This window comes from Anolis sagrei, chromosome 4 (assembly GCF_037176765.1).
Source record: "Anolis sagrei isolate rAnoSag1 chromosome 4, rAnoSag1.mat, whole genome shotgun sequence".
Taxonomy (NCBI): domain Eukaryota; kingdom Metazoa; phylum Chordata; class Lepidosauria; order Squamata; family Dactyloidae; genus Anolis; species Anolis sagrei.
The window spans coordinates 60354619-60371491 of record NC_090024.1 but is presented as its reverse complement, the minus strand read 5'-3'; the positions used below and the strand labels follow the sequence as shown (position 1 = coordinate 60371491).

The window sequence follows — 16873 nt, the reverse complement described above, 5'->3', positions numbered from 1 at the left end:
GAAAAGTTTGTGTACATCGAACAGTTAGACAGCAAATGTGTTGCTATCTTTTTGGAGTATTTTAGATTTCAGAAATCTGGAAAGGGGATTCAGTAAGACTCGGTTTAACTGAATATATCCTTTAGAATATATGACAATGCAATTCTCATGATACACGTGTGTTTAAGCTTCATTGACTTGATTAACCATGTATTACAGGTGAATGGGCAGTGTGCAGGACACACAGCTATGCAAGCTGCTAGTCAGAATGGACATGTTGACATTTTGAAATTGCTTCTGAAACAAAATGTGGACGTAGAAGCAGAGGTATCTTAATGTTTATTTTCTAAATTTAATATTAATAGAAGTAACTTATTGTGGATTCAGCATTGGTAAACACAGTCACTTAAAGCGTGTAAAACATTTATTTAAAACTTGTGGACAAGGACAATCTTACCATCTCCCTATTTATTTTCATTTTCATAAGTGATACTGTTTAATTAGAATATTGAACAATTGAATTGACCTGGTTCCCTATTTTTAATCACCAGTGGCCTGATTGTCTTAAATGCAAACTTATTTATTTTCTCTGATGTCAGAATAATAAACCAAACATTTGATGTTATACATTTTATTTATGAAAATTAGCAACAATTATTTGTAATGTCAAATACACAAAAATGGGGGAGCATGTGATTTTATTGGTTGTGCTATTCCTATGCATTGGCTTTAAATTTGAGCAGACTGTTATGTATAATTGTAGAACATTATAACAGCAAAACAACTGGTTGCAATATTTAGGTATTACAAAAAAGGCACAGTCTTTACTGCAGATAAATTTCAAGTAAATTGTATTTGATATGTTTTCCATTTTCCAACATCCACATATATACTTATGAATATAGAAGTACTAGGGTGTTAATTACACTAATAATGTCGGAATGTAAGGCATTTTCCTATTTTTTAGAAGTTAAAACTATCGCTTAGAATAAAAGTAATGTGCTTAATTCTACTGAATATTAATTTCTAGGACAAAGACGGTGACAGGGCTGTTCATCATGCAGCTTTTGGAGATGAAGGAGCTGTGATAGAGGTTTTGCACAGAGGCAGTGCAGATCTCAATGCTCGCAATAAACGTAGACAGACACCTCTTCACATTGCTGTGAATAAGGGTCATCTCCAAGTGGTAAAGACACTACTAGACTTTGGTTGCCATCCTAGCCTCCAGGTAACTCCCATTGTTGTTTGCCATTGAATGTGTAAATGTGTTAAAATTACTTGATTGGACAATATCTCCCAGAATCCCCCAATCCTCATTGGCAGTAACTTTAACAACTGATGTATTGTCGAAGGCTTTCATGGCTGGAATCACTAGGTTCTTGTGGGTTTTTTCGGGTTATAGGGCCATGTTCTAGAGGCATTTCTCCTGACGTTTCGCCTGCATCTATGGCAAGCATCCTCAGAGGTAGTGAGGTCTGTTGGAATTAGGACAATGGGTTTATATATCTGTGGAATGGCTGGGGTGGGGCAAAGAGCTCTTCTCTGCTAGAGCTAGGTGTGAATGTTTCAGCTGACCACCTTCATTAGCATTTGAAAGCCTGCCTGAGCCTGGGAAAACCTTTTGTTGAGGGGTGTTAAGATGTGCCTGGTTGTTTCCTCTCTGCTGTTTTGCTGTTGTAATTTTAGAGTTTTTTAATACAGGTAGCCAGATTTTGTTCATTTTCATGGTCTCTTCCTTTCTGTTGAAATTGTCCACATGCTTGTGGATTTCAATGGCTTCTCTGTGTAGTCTGACATGGTAGTTGTTGGTGTGGTCCAGCATTTCTGTGTTCTCAAACAATATGCTATGTCCAGGCTGGTTCATCAGGTGCTCTGCTATGGCTGACTTCTCTGGTTGAAGTAGTCTGCAATGCCTTTCATGTTCCTTGATTCGTGTTTGGGTGCTGCGTTTAACAACTGAGGTTTAATTACTGAAGAATGTTTGGAAATGTGGTATATTTTAGTATGTGTATAACAAGAAAGTAATAAATAATGTCTGCCATTAAATATACTATTTTTGTATATGTCTTCAAGTAACCTGTGCGACTTATAGCAATCTCATGACTTTCTTAGGATTCTTCCTAGGCAAGTAATACTCAGGTGGTTTTGCCAGCTTGCTCAAATTTACTGTTTAATTGATAGTTGCAAGTAACATCCTGCTATGTGCATTTATATGAAATTGTAAGCATATAAAGCCATAACGTTGATCTCTTGCCAACATTTCTTGGGTTTGTCTTGATCTTGCTATTGTGAGTTCATTTGCCCCTTTGTTCAGTTTACATCACAGATGACACATTCTTTGTAATCTTAGGGACCTGTATTTTCTTGGTGGATTCAGTAGTAATGGAACACATTGGTATAGCATTTTGTATATGCACATATGAATTTGCAAGAATGTACCCAGGGTTTAGATAGTAATGTTAGTGTAGTGTTGTGTGGTTTCCGGGCTATATGGTTGTGTTCTAACAGCAATTTCTCCTGATGTTTCACATGCATCTGTGGATGGCATCTTCAAAGGATATGAGTTTCCTTGTCCAGACTTGAACTTTTTGATCTCAAACTCTTTCTATTATGTGTATGACAAAAATGTTGATGTTTTTACAGAATATTAACAGAATTAAATTTACAAGCCTCTGCACTAGGGAATTTCAGTAGAATTTTAGAATGCTGTTCGCATGTAGAAAGGACAATATTGTGTTTGCTTGCTATGTAGCTTTAAACTTGAGGCACCTATTAGAAAAAACAGGTGGCAGCTCTAACTTAGCTGCCAGGACTTCAGAGACTTTGAAAGAACTGAACTTTCAAAACACTGTTGTGATTTCTCCCATACTTTCAGTTTCAAAATCTTGACTTTTCTCCACTATGTTAATTGGTAATTTTGCACATTTTAAATGAGTCACATCAAAAGGAGAACCAGAGTAGACCTTCACCCATATCTGTTTCATTTCAGCAGGCACTTTCTGTGAAGACACAGTAGTTCACTATTTCGAATATACGTGCATTACAGTATTCTGTCAAAAGTCAAAATTTGTCTTGCTTTGATTGAATGAAACATGTGCTTTATGTTTTATAATAACGCTTACCCAAGGGTTTATCCAAGGGAATATATTTAACTTGAATGAAGAAACTTAGCCTTAAAAACGCAAATTGTTTTTCTGAGAATAAGTTTTAAAAATAATTAATTAATGCCTATTTCAGGACTCTGAGGGTGATACACCTCTTCATGATGCAATAAGCAAAAAGCGTGATGACATCTTGGCAGTACTTCTAGAAGCTGGAGCAGATGTTACTATTACAAACAACAATGGATTTAACGCTCTCCACCATGCAGCCCTGAGAGGGAATCCAAGGTATTGTACACATTTCTTCTTCCTGAGATTTGGTAAACGAAGTAGCTACTAGGAACAAAAACAATTATGGAGAAGACAACTCAAATATTGTAGTTTTTCTGTTCCTTGGTGTGTATTTAATATTAGCATCAAAGAATGTTGCATGTGGTGAATACTTTGGTTTAGAATTAGATAAATAATTGTAATAGGTAATGGCTTTTCATGCCATTATCATCCTTTCTCGGTGGGCTGTGTAGTGATGGCTATTATATGGCGCAATATTGGTATATCTTTCTTTGGCTGTAACATTTGTAAATTGTTTTGATAACAAATTTCTGTGTCTTAAGCTTCATATTTCTTTTCTTATTGATGCATTTCTTATTACTAGATTAAATAGTGAAAGATTATAGAGAGAATTACTATAATATGGTGAAAGATCTTCCATATGTAATTTTTTTTTTTTTGCAAAACAATGGCTACAATTATTACACAGCTGCACAAAGTGGCATTTCCTTGTAATGGTTAAGATATTGGGCTGTTGTTCAAGAGACCAGTGACATAACAAAGGCCATCCATAACATGGGGACCACTGAGATGTGTCAGACTATCTATCCCTCTCAGTGGGAATATAGATATAGAACCTAATCCACATAATACAGGTTGAGTATCCCTTATGCAGAAATCCAAAATACTCCACAATCCAAAATTGTCCATGTGAGTGTCTGAGATAGTGATACTGTTGCTTTCTGATATTTCAGTGTGCACAAACTTGACTGCATTTACAAAATTATTAAAAAATATTTTATAAAATTGCCATCAGGCTATATGTTTAAGATGTATATGAAACATAAATTAATTTCATATTTCAACTTGGTCTCATCTCCAAATATCTCATTATGTACATACTGTTTATGCAAATACGGGGATTCCAAAATCCAAAATAATTCTGAAGCCCAACACAGTTCTGGTCCCAAGTATTTTGGATAAAAGATGCTTAACTTGTACAGCTATTCTAATGTACTCCAATGCTACTGTTTGTTTTTTGTACGCTGTTGATTGACCAGAGCACTTAAGTGTGCCACTTACCAGTGTCCCTAGCTTATCATTCTTCTAGTGTTAACATGAAAGATTCATATTTCATATAGGCATTTTTGCATTACCAGTGCAGAAAGTCAGCTGTAGATGACTACTTCTGCTACACAACCAATTGCAGAGTCGGGACTGAATCTGAATCATACTGAATTTAGAGTATTGCTAAGAATGTGTCATTTATAGTTCGTTGGTAGACAGACAGAACCTTTTCGCCTGAAACGAATATACTGTTATCCCTGGAGCTGAACAAGCTGTATGCAGAATATGTATTTGAAATTTGGCCATAATTGGGGACAGTCAGTTTAAACATGGCAGCCAATTGATTAAAAAAATCAGTTATTATGTGATGTGATGCTGGATTGACAAACCAGATATTGCACTCAGCTGATGAATTATGAATCGCGCTTTCAGCTGAGATTGGATACCGCAGTCTGTCTGTGATTTGGTTGGTTCTCAAAATTAGCAAAAAAACAAAAACAAAACCCCAAAACCAAAAAAAACAAACCCCAAAACAAAACCAAAAAAACAAATGCCTTTTGTTTGTTATGTGTTTTAAAGTTATTTTTTATTTATAGTGGCCCTAAGGTGAACATCTCATGGGGTTTTCTTGGCAACCTTTGTTCAGAAGAAGTTGCCTTTGCCTTCTCCTGAGGCTAAAAGAGTATGACTTGCTCAAGGTTATTCAAGGGGGTTCCCTGACAGAGCAGGGATTTGAATCCTGTTCCTTGGAGCCATAGGCCAATGCTCACACCACTGCAAATACTGCACCATTTGTATTTGCACAAACCTCACAACCTCTAAGGATGCTTGCCACAGATGCAGACGAAACGTCTAGAGAGAATGCTTCTAGAACATGGCCATACAACCCGAAAACCTACAACAACCCACTGCACCATTTGTTCATTTACTCACTTATTTAATATATTTAGATCTACCCCCATCAGTTGAGGTCAGTAAATAAAAATAGTATAACAGCCCAATAAAAACAGTGGTAATAAAGGGTCAGTAAAAGCTGAAAAACTGAGTAAGAGCCAGGACTTAACTAGGCACCAAAATGATACCTAGTTAAAACTCAAGTATTCTTCATCTTTCTGGCAAGATCACACATTAACTCCTGAACTGTTTGATCATTCTTAACTCCCCCAAACCTTACTCAGCTCTTTTCCCTGTCTGATTGTCCTCTCTGTTACAATTTTTCCCTATCTCTATCTCTATGCCTCCTATCTGTCTAAAAATCTTTTCCTAGTCATCATAAACGCATTACTTGGTTTATCTTTTCTCACATCTGCACGAGAGCAATAGCATTGACTGGTGATTAATATCTAAGGATTCTATTTGATACTATTGATTTGCAATGAAGTCCTTATTCTCTTCAGACTGCCAGGTGTACTTTAGATAGTTGAGGAATGCTCTGGAACGGATTTAGGGTTGCATGAGAAGTATGTGTTAATAAATGCAGGTGCAAACTGGTCTGGTGGAGCCCAATATGCATATAGGTGTTGTTGTTTTTTTTACACAATTACCTTAAATGAGCAGTAACATCATGATGGCCTAAATATCCTGAAGGCTCACGAGATCCCATCTGATCTCAGAGGCAAGGTAGGATCCTAGTTAATACTTGGATGGGAGACTACCAGTGAATACCAAGTGCTGTAGGCTATATTTCAGAATAAAGAATTAGAAAAACCTCTGAGTATTCTTTACCTAAGTAAACCCAATGAGATTCATGGGGTACCACAGGTTTATAGGCAGATTGAAGGGCTGTTTGCCCACAATTATTATGGTAGTGATCCTACCAAAGTACCACTATCATTTTAACCTAATTCGGTGTAGTACTTTTTGCTGCTGGATGTTCTTCACAGTGATCTTCTGAAGAACTAGCACAATAATGGAATTATCCCATTTTGAACATTTATTTAATGTCACCAAATACTGTGTGAAATAATCTCGCATTTGTGGTGATGAAAACAATTTTGAGTTCAATACCTTGGTTGGCCAAAAAAGATTTTAGTGAATGCATGCTAATTTTAATCTTAATATGAGACAAGAAAAATATCATTGAAATAGCAGGATCAAACAGCATTTTAAGTACTTTGACTTTATTTCATGAAAGCTTTGATACAGTTAACTCCTTAAGCAAAAATAGCAACAACAACCCCAAACATGTTCAAGAAAGTGATAGAAAATAAACATAACCATTCTTTTTCAAATTCATATTTGCTGTACAACAATGGGAGAGGTGGAACAATTGTTAATATATTACTTTAGAAGTGAAATAACCACTCCTGGCTTGCCCAGAATAGGTCCTCATTTTTTTTAGTTTGTTCATAATTATGTTAACAGGTTTTAAAGAGCAGAGGGACTCCTTGGTCTTTTTTCATAACTTCTTTTTTTAAAAGAGAATCTTGCTGGTAAAAGTATTTGTCCAGTAGTGATCAATACATAGCTACAGCTGGTTGAAGGGGACCAAATCCATTTAACAGGTGATTTGGTTCCATTTTACCAGCTTTAGCAAAGCATTGGCGTTAAGGAAGCATAGAGCTGCGTACAAATGGTATTAATAACAGTTTATTATGTAAATAAATATTTGTTTACAAATTTTAATTTTTTGAGGGAAAGAAATTGTATAACTAAAATTGTTAGTTATCATCACTTCTTACAAAATACACAGTTTTGAATTTGAAATGGTTTCCCATAATGAGAGAATAGAACTTCAAATACTATCATACACCAAACATATAAGATGCAATATTTATTTATCCTTCACTTTCTATTTTTTATTCATAGATTTTAATGATACATTAATGCAACAATGTTCAATTAAGTTCCTTCCTTGACTTTTGAGTTTTACAATTGCAATCCTTTGTTTTGACTGAGCAATGTATTTATCACTCAGTGGGAACAGATTAGTGCAGCAATATATATATTTAATATATATTTAAACAGCTATTGCTCCTGATTATAATTCCTGCTGATAGAAAGATGATTATGGAAAGCTGGAGGAGCAAGGTTTGGCTTTTTAAAAAAGCTTACAATTTGTAATGTTTTCCTAGTTTACAGGTATAAGTTGCTTAATATTTCCATGTAGCAGTGTACATGTTGTATGCAGTTGTTTTTTTATAAATGAGAGTATATCAAATAGCTTTTAAAATCAGATAATGTGTGCATTTTGATTAATGAAAGATTGGTTCAAAATGACTGTAGATGTCATAAAACAGTATTATATTTGGAGGCCTTTCAATGTTGAGCAGTATTAAGAGGGGGCAGTATTAATTTAGGATATATATTAATAATGCATACATTAAATTTGTACCTTGCTTTGTTGCAAAATCTACTGCTGGTGGTAATGATGAGATTTCTCTAAGAATACTTTTATCATTTGTTTTTAATAGATACTGTGTGTGGTGTGTACTTGAGCACTTAAGGCAGCTATAAAACTGGTGTCTATTTTTATCAGTTATATGGAAACTGTTGTACTGGTCCAGCTGCTCAGACGTTCTCTTGGATGGCATTGGTTTTATGTACTGGCCATATCAGGGCAAAAAGTGACTGTGGAAAGACCATGGTAGCATTTGATAATGTCAGCATCTGTTATCCTTGTCAGTCAGATGGTTGAGATGTTTGAGTTACAACTCTGTCAGCAGATGTCCAGAGTTCAGCTTGTACTTAGCCAGACTTCAACAGCTGACCTCAGTAGCAGAGGTGATATTTTAGTGTCACTGACAATGTTTTGAGGCTATGAATTCTGACTCACTTTATGCAATATTTGATTTTTTAAAAATAGGATTCTTTAAAATTAGTCATTTTTAATTGTATGTTTTTGCTTAATATGTGCTGTTTCATAGAAATAGCCGGATTTCTAATACTACTTGTGAATTGTTAGTCTTCATAAATCTCCTCATTGTGGATCAAAATTAATTTTAGACACAATATAACAGATACTCTATGACCCATCCTCAAGTGTTTCTCAAAGGTTCAGTATAGTGTACTTTCAAGATAAAATTGAAAAGTACCTTTTTGAGTTTTGCTTTGTTTAGAAATATTCAAGTTTTAAATTTTGTCTGAAATTTAAAAAGTAAAATTTAACATAGATCCATTTCATCCATGTCAGATAATTACCATCATTTACAATGTGTCTTTATTTTAGGATACATTTAAGTATTGAAATATCCCATCTATATTTTGAGTGTTTGTTTAATGTTACTAGTCAGTATTTTGATTTTTCACATTATTTTTGCATTTCACAGTTAATAAGATGAATGCCTTATATTTATTATCCACCCCACAAAAAAAACAAAAACAAAACCTTGATTAAGCACTACCAATGCTTTACATTTTGAAACTACTTGAAAATGTCTTGTCCCTTATAATAATAAAGTTATTTAGGATATTTTACATGGTATTTAATTTTTTCCTTCCATTTTAGAAGCACATTTTAAAGACACGGTCACTGATTTATTTGATGCATTTTATGTTGTGGATAACACATTGTTTTCCCTCTTTTATGATCTTTGGAAGGAGGCAGCAGAATAAAGCTTTTCACACTCACTGAATAAGAACTTAAGAAATGCCTTCCTGTAATAAAGTGCTGTACATAATTTAGTGTGACCCAGAACCCATTCTGCCATAAATTGCTAATTCGTCTACCTACTTTGAATTTTCAGTTAGTACCCACTTGTAAACTTATTCACATATTTATATCATCTATATAGTTAGCAATATTTCATGGATGAATAAAAGTTTAAAATTGTTTTAAAATTATATTTTCTCTATTTTAAAGAATTTATACATTTTTTTCTTAAATAATAATTACATTAATCCCACTTTCCAAAGCAAGTGATTGTTCCAGCAGTTCTCCAGCTCCATCATTACGAAAAATATTTCAAGTTCTTTAGCAGTGCATGGCTTTTGGGTTTGGAGAGAGCCTGTACATGGGAATATTGTAATGATATTTCCTATACAGGCAGTCTGCATGTTGCAAATGACTCATGGTTACAAATGGGGATGAGACAACAGGAAGTGAGAAACATCTTCCCCTAGGAAGGGAAATTCACTCCTGTAAGAATTGTCATGGGGAAAGGTGTCTCCACTGAAGCTTTATCACTAATCCTTGTTTCTACAAGCCAGATTTTTCAAAATCCAACTGTCACAGGGACCAAAAGTGAGGTGAAACCTTCTGAAAGTGAGGGACACTGACAACAGAAAAATATAGTGGTGTTAACCCTTCCCTATACTATTCAACGCACACACACACACATATTGTTTGTAACTCAGCAAAAATGTACTGGTTGCAAAGGTGACACTTTCTAAATAATACTTTGGTTGTAAATTAACATGCTTTACTCTTCAGATCTGCATCTTTGTTGAGGAATATTTGATATGTCAATGAAAATTTATTTGACTGTTATATGTTGTATGTTGGTTTGTATCATATTAGATCAATCCAACACACAGCAAACACCAGCACTGTATTTTATTTTAGCAAGTGAACTGATTTAATATTGTTTTAGATCTTCTTCTGGACTAAGCCAATTGATCTGTTAACATTTTTGTCCAACTGGATAAATTAAACGTACTATTTGTTGTGCTTCAGCACTAATAGTGTATGCATGTATAGATTTTTGTGCATAGGCATATCTTGAAAACACAAAAGTGATCTACGGAAAGCAAGAACAATGAGTGGACCACATACATGGGATTCAGAGTACACGAGCAACATTCACATTACGTCATAAATAGATACAGGGCAAATGCAGGACGAGTGCCATTTGAGAAACTGCTAATCACAGTAAGGGTGCTAGTAAGTGGATAACTGCTTATAAGATTTCCGACTTGAAAAGTAAATGGAGATTAGGCAGGTAGAAGTTCAATTTTGCTAGTATGTTGAATTTATCACACACCAAATGTTCAAAAGACTATATTAAATTTGAATTCAATATTAAATATGAATCCTTTTAATGTACACAACATTTAGTGACCAGGAAAAGGCTTTTTTAATTGTCAAGGGAAATTATGTAGTAGTTCTAATCATCTGGCAAATAAATTACTATTGTTGCTTTAATCCTCTTAGAGATTGACCTGAAATAAAACGTGTGCATATATAGTATTGGCAGTACAAATATTGTACTGCAAAAGAATAGTGTAGTCAGCAAATTTTAAACAAATGCTACTGTCTCACAAATTGTAAAACGAAAAACAAATGTACCGTTTTCTATTATTGTACATGTTAATTTACATGTTAAAATATCAACATTTTTTCATTAGGAGTTTCTTTTCCTGGTAGTTTGTGCCTGTCAAAAATACATACTTCTTTACATTCCATAACATTGTATCTTCATATGGGTACATAAAGAAGTATGTGCTCTCAACAGGTTTAATAGCTGCAATCTGCTGAACAAAGCTGGAAATCGTTTTCCTCAATCTAAGGTGCAAGATATGTTTTATCAGTAAGTTAGAATAGCAGGATTTGGGTAAATACCATATATACTTGAGTATAAGCTGACCTGAATATAAGCTGAGGCACCTAATTTTACCACAAAAAAACTGGTAAAATGTATTGACTCGAGTATTAGCTGATGGTGGGAAATGCAGCAGCTACTGGTAAATTTCAAAATAAAAATAGATATCAATGAAATTACATTAATTGAAGCATCAGTAGGTTAAAATGTTTTTTTTAATATTTATATAAAACTGTAATTTAATATAAGACTGTCCAACTCTGATTAAACCATTATTCTAATCTTCTTCAATGTAAATGTGCTTATGTATCCTTCCAATAATAAGAGAGCAAAATAATAAATGTAATAAAAATAATAGTAGAATAAAATAATGGAAATGTAATAATAACAGTAATAATAAAATAAAATAATAAATGTAATAATAATAATAAATAGAGTAAAATAATAAATGTAATAAAATAATAATAACATAATAAAATAATAAATAATTTTGACTTGACTATAAGCCGAGGAGGGTTTTTTCAACCTAAAAAGGGCTGAAAAACTCAGCTTATACCCTCAAGTGTATACAGTAAGTCCTGTTGTTGGTAAAGCTGAATTCCACAATGCCATTTATGTGCATAGTAGTTAAAACATATTAAAACCATTATTTTTTCATGAAGATTTCAAGTAGTTAGCCACAATTTTGTTGCTTGTTACTATTTCTTAACTAACATATAAAGAACAGTATGAATTCATGGAAAGCCAGCCATACAAATGCTATCATGAAATTGTACATTATACTCCACCTTGTGCTTCTGTTTCCATTTGTCTTCATCAATACTTTATTATACTATTCTTTGTGAATTGTCCCAGCTCCAGGACTTTGCTGTAGTTTTCATTATGCCTTTTTAAATCTTGTTACTGGGTATATGTTGATTAAAATGCTGACACACTTCAAAGGGAGAAAAACCCTTATAATGCAAAGATTTGGCCTTTAAGATGTCCCACTTTTCACAATTTACACACTGATTCTCATTTCTGTAATAATTAACTTTGTGAAATAATTCATTTGTTCCATAGCAGTATTATTTGTAGACTTGCACACTATTTCAGATATATTACGATTTTTGACAGTCTTATCACTTCTCTCTCTGGCTGCTGAATCCATTAGCAGGGCAACAAAAGCATAATATGAGTTTGGAAGAGACAATTCAATTTTGTCGGATTAATTTTCTTTCAAAAATTGAACGATGTAGATTATAGTTTGCCAAGATTCCTACTTGTGTTTGCAAAATCAATTGATAATCCAAACAAGGAAATAGGTTTACATTTGATTATCAGTTAAGAAAAAAAAAACCTCAAGTGTAACAAGGGTCCTGTGAGAAGACGAAAACCATAAATGTCCTATTTCTGCAGCCCATGACAAAAAGGTAGTGCAGCTGGTGGAGAGCAAATCAGAGCCTAGCAAGTAGCTAAGTACAGTACTACAAGGAGAAACAGCAATGCAGCATACGAATTACAAGTTGCTTGTTTCAGACAAACTAGATTACAAGCAAAATAAAATACCTTTTGGTAATTTCTCTTTATAAAAGTACATTATAGTTACACAATGCATTTCAATCTGTTAATGGGATTTCTGCAAAATGTTAGCTAGATGTGATCCAAAAGGAAGAACAAGGCAGTGCATTCCTTAATACTTTTAGAAATGCTTAAACATCAATGGATGCAGTCAGAAAAATGCAAATAAAACAATATTGCTTGTCAAACAAGTAATTAGCTATGTTATTTCAGTTAAAGAGGATTTATCCAAATCTTCTATTTGCTGTAGAAATGCTTGATACTTAAGCACACTGGTTATAGATATTACTTGCACTAGAAATTACTGTACTGTAACAAAAATACAATCTAGTCAATGATACATGCAATGAAAATCTTTTGAACATGTGGAATAATTTAAGACTTTTAGGTATATTACCTGCAGCTTACCATGCAGCATTTGTGGTTGGAAGAAAGGTAATGACCTAGAGAGAGACATCAGCAGCAGCCATCTCTTCTTGGGTGTTCACTCTATTCGCTGATTCAGCTCTTCATTATGGAGGAGGGGGAGCGGTGTGGGGGGGGGGTGTGTGAAACTGAACATATATTTCACTTTCTAAAATAATTTAGCCCAAGCACATTGAATTGTATTAATAAGTCTTTTCTACTTTTTATCCAGATATTAAGGTGCAAATGTGAGAAAGTTTAGTTTTTTTGTACCTGCAAAGGCAACGTATCCAGGATGGCTGCTAGGAAACCGAAAGAAGGATAAACTCAATTTTGCCTTTCTGTTAAAGATGACCTTTTAAAAAGTTCACAAGACCTTAGAAATTCAGCATGCTTCCCCCCCCCTTCCCCCACCCTCACCCAGCAAGTATTCCTTCTTTCTCCTTCGAAGTTGTATATTCTTCCTGTTTCCAGACATCCATTGTCTGTCTTCTCTCTTCAGAGGTCAAACTGTTGTTCAAGTCAGGGCTCATACATGCATATTCCTTCTGCTGGATCCATTTGCCACTCAGAACACAAGCAAACCGGTTTCAGCTTTATAGGCTGCTAAGCAGTTTGGAGCTCCACTCCCAGGCTCTCTCGCCTCTCTCTTTCTCTTCCCTGACCATATTTAGTCAACCATTGCAAAAAATAGTCTCTCGGTTCTTAGTTGCTGTTCAAGTGCAGAGGGTGGCTCTATCTTTCTCTCTGCATATTGATTTCTAATCCTGCAGTCCCAAAAGTGTTCTGCTATTTGCGCTGGTTTGTTTTTAGCAGTCAAATAAAGTGAAGTCTTGTGTTTCAATTTTTCTAACCCTCCCCCTCCTAAAATTCAGAAGACTAGTGAAATCTCAGATACTGCAAGTATCTGTCATTGTTCTTGGAGACACTAAGATCAAAGTAAGGAGAAGGTAACAACCTCTAAAATCACTTCTGCTAGACATTATTTTGGTTTTAGAAATACTAAAAATAGATCCAGACTGCAGTGGGGAATCACAGCTAATTCTGTTAGTAATTAGGACGAAAGAAACCTATATTCTGCATTTTATATCAGACCCTTCTGCAACTGAAGGACAGTATGCTGTGTATTTTTTACTAATTTTTCTGTGTACTTTACAAATAGTAAGCTTGGTATTTAAAAAGCTATTATATATAAAAGCATTTTATTCATTGTAGTCTGTGCATCACATACATGGTTCTGTGACTTTCTGTGAACTTTCTGGATAGCTGAGATTTTTAAATTTCAACTTAAAGAAAAAGCCATAAATTACAGTTGAATTCCCATCAGATTAAAGTCTTCTTAGGATCACACCTCTCTGTTTCTGGGATACCTGATGACTGGAGGAAGTGTGTGGTCAGTAACAAGATCAATTCAGGGGGTGCTGTGGGTTTTAACTTTCAATTTGCATTAATGATTTTTAATTGGTATTTTTTATATTGAATCCTGTTTTAATGTTTGTGTATTTGTATATTTTAAATGGTTATGCTGATGCTTTTATGTTAAACCATTTTGAGTTTCCTTCCGGGGAGAGAAAACGGGGTATAAATAAATTATTAATAACTAGCTGTCCTCTGCCACGCGTTGCTGTGGCACAGTCTGTTGATCTGGAAAATAAAGTAATGAGAAAGTGTTGCTTTCTAATATATGTAATTTCTTTATGCTTCTGGGTAAACAGTATTTCTTGCTGTTTCTTTGTCAGTGTTGATGTGGAGAGTGTCTGGTTTGTCCACCCTGGAACATGCAACATGTCATTGTCCTTCTTTAAGGGTCCCTTTCAAATCTATGATACTATATCTGTGTGTGAATCATATCTATCTATATCTATGGCTGGATGGCTCTTTGTCAGGAGGGCTTTGATTACGTTTTCTTGCCCTGGTGAAGGGAGTTGGACTGCATGGCCTTGAGTATTTTCTGTTGGTCATGGGGGTTCAGTGTGGGAAGTCTGGCCCAATTCTGTCGTTGATGTGGTTCAGAACACTCTTTGATTGTAGGTAAACTATAAATCCGAGTAACTACAACTCCCAAATGCCAAGGTCTATTTCCCCCAAACTCCATCTGTGTTCATATTTGGGCATATAGAGTGCTTGTACCAAGTTTGGTCCAGATCCATCATTGTTTAAGTCCACAGTGCTCTCTGGATGTAGGTGAACTACAACTCCCACACTCAAGGTCAGTGCCCACCAAACCCTTCCAGTATTTTCTGTTGGTCATGGCAGTTCTGTGTGCCAAGTTTAGTTCAATTCCATCGTTGATGGAGTTCAGAATGCTCTTTGATTGTAGGTGAACTATAAATTCCAGCAACTACAACTCCCAAATGACAAAATCATAATTTTTTGAGTGATGGTCACTCCTTGTGTTGTGAGACGTTATGTTGCCAAATTTGATGTGATTTCGTTCATTGGTTCTTTCGTTTTTAAGGTACTCAATATGCATAGAGCATTTATATATATAGATAGCAAGGGATTCCCATATGCAGGCTATTGTTCATGAGAGATGGTGAAGAAAATTTGGTTGAACCTCCTGTTAAATATTTTAAAGTATTCTTTTAGTGAATTTGATTAATTTCTGAATGTTTTTGGATATCTCTTTTCCTCTTCCTTTCATATTTTTTATCATCTATAAACTGCCTTGGGAAAGCATGCTGTAGTATAAGTGTATTTAATCAAGTAATTTAATTAATGCAAACCACCCCCAGCCCTTGCTGCTGTTAAACTCAAATAGTATCTTGTGTTATAACCAAAGCATTGGACTACATGGCAAGATCTTGAAGAGGGCAAGGAAGCAGGGAAAGTTGCCGTTTAAAAGCGCTGTGACCACTTTAGATTTGTTTTAACTGGAGAAAACTGAGAATGTTGATATATTTTTCCAGTTAAATATCTCCATGTTTTTGCCATTGAACCTTGTACAATATTCCCTTCACATACAGTATATAGGAAGCAGGTATGCAATGTCAGTCTAGCAGATTGAAGTACACCAGGTGGTACATATACTGCATGAATGTCATTCCTGAACATGAAGTCATGATATTATGGACAAGACAGAATGAAGAGAATTAGAAATTGAAAGTGAGAACAATATTTAAATTAGAAACACTTTTTGTAATCATGATGTAATAATCCAAAATAATGTTGCTGCACGTGTACTTTAAAATTTATACTTAATTGTGATTGTTAAAAAAATTTCTAGCACTAAAAGTACCACATGAAAAGACACTAAAACAGTAGTTTGATTAGCAAATTATATGTAGAGAATTTCTGAAAACTGGCCCTGGCTTGTTAATTTCGGCAGTGAATTGTGGCTCTTTTTAGGCAATTCTTATAAAGTTAAAATGATGAAAGTTAATAAATCAATTTGGCATGTTTGGTTTAAAGTAAGTTTGGGACTGTTTCTACCATCATAAATATGAAAAAAAGATTTTTGGATACCTTAAAATCAGTGAGCTTGGTGTTTTGTACTTTGCTATTTGGTTTTGACTCTGTTGCAGAATAATATGAGACAGTAACACAACATATTATGTTTTTCAGTGCGATGCGAGTGTTACTTTCCAAGCTCCCAAGACCATGGATTGTGGATGAGAAAAAAGATGATGGCTATACTGCCTTACATTTGGCAGCACTTAATAATCATGTAGAAGTAGCAGAACTCTTGGTGCATCAGGTAAAAAGTTCTTGCTGATGTTTTCACATGTAAACAATTATTAGTTGTCTATTTGTTGTTCTAAACTGTTTTCACTAGCCATATGAACACAAACAGCTGTATTTATTTAGTATATCTAGCACAGTGGTTTCCCAAACTTTTGTTCCCCAGGGGGGAACAAAACTGCTCCCCTTCTGTCAAGACTGCTTTTCTGGGAATAGAAGTCCAAAACACCTTGAGGACTAAAGTTTGGGAACCACTGATCTAGCCCATTTTATCTAGTTTTGCAGTCACGCTTTAAAGAAGTCTGTGGTGTGTCTTTCTCCTTTCATACT

The 16873-nt window shown here is 34.7% G+C and overlaps 1 protein-coding gene across 1 annotated transcript in view; it reads left to right on the top strand.

Annotated features, from left to right (window-relative positions):
• Positions 1-16873, top strand: part of MIB1 (MIB E3 ubiquitin protein ligase 1) — a 56513-nt gene that overhangs the window by 22706 nt on the left and 16934 nt on the right. The window contains exons 10-13 of the mRNA XM_060775157.2: positions 199-306; positions 1010-1207; positions 3217-3368; positions 16427-16559. Coding sequence (XP_060631140.1) covers positions 199-306; positions 1010-1207; positions 3217-3368; positions 16427-16559 — 591 coding nt within the window. The remainder of the gene's footprint in view (positions 1-198; positions 307-1009; positions 1208-3216; positions 3369-16426; positions 16560-16873) is intronic.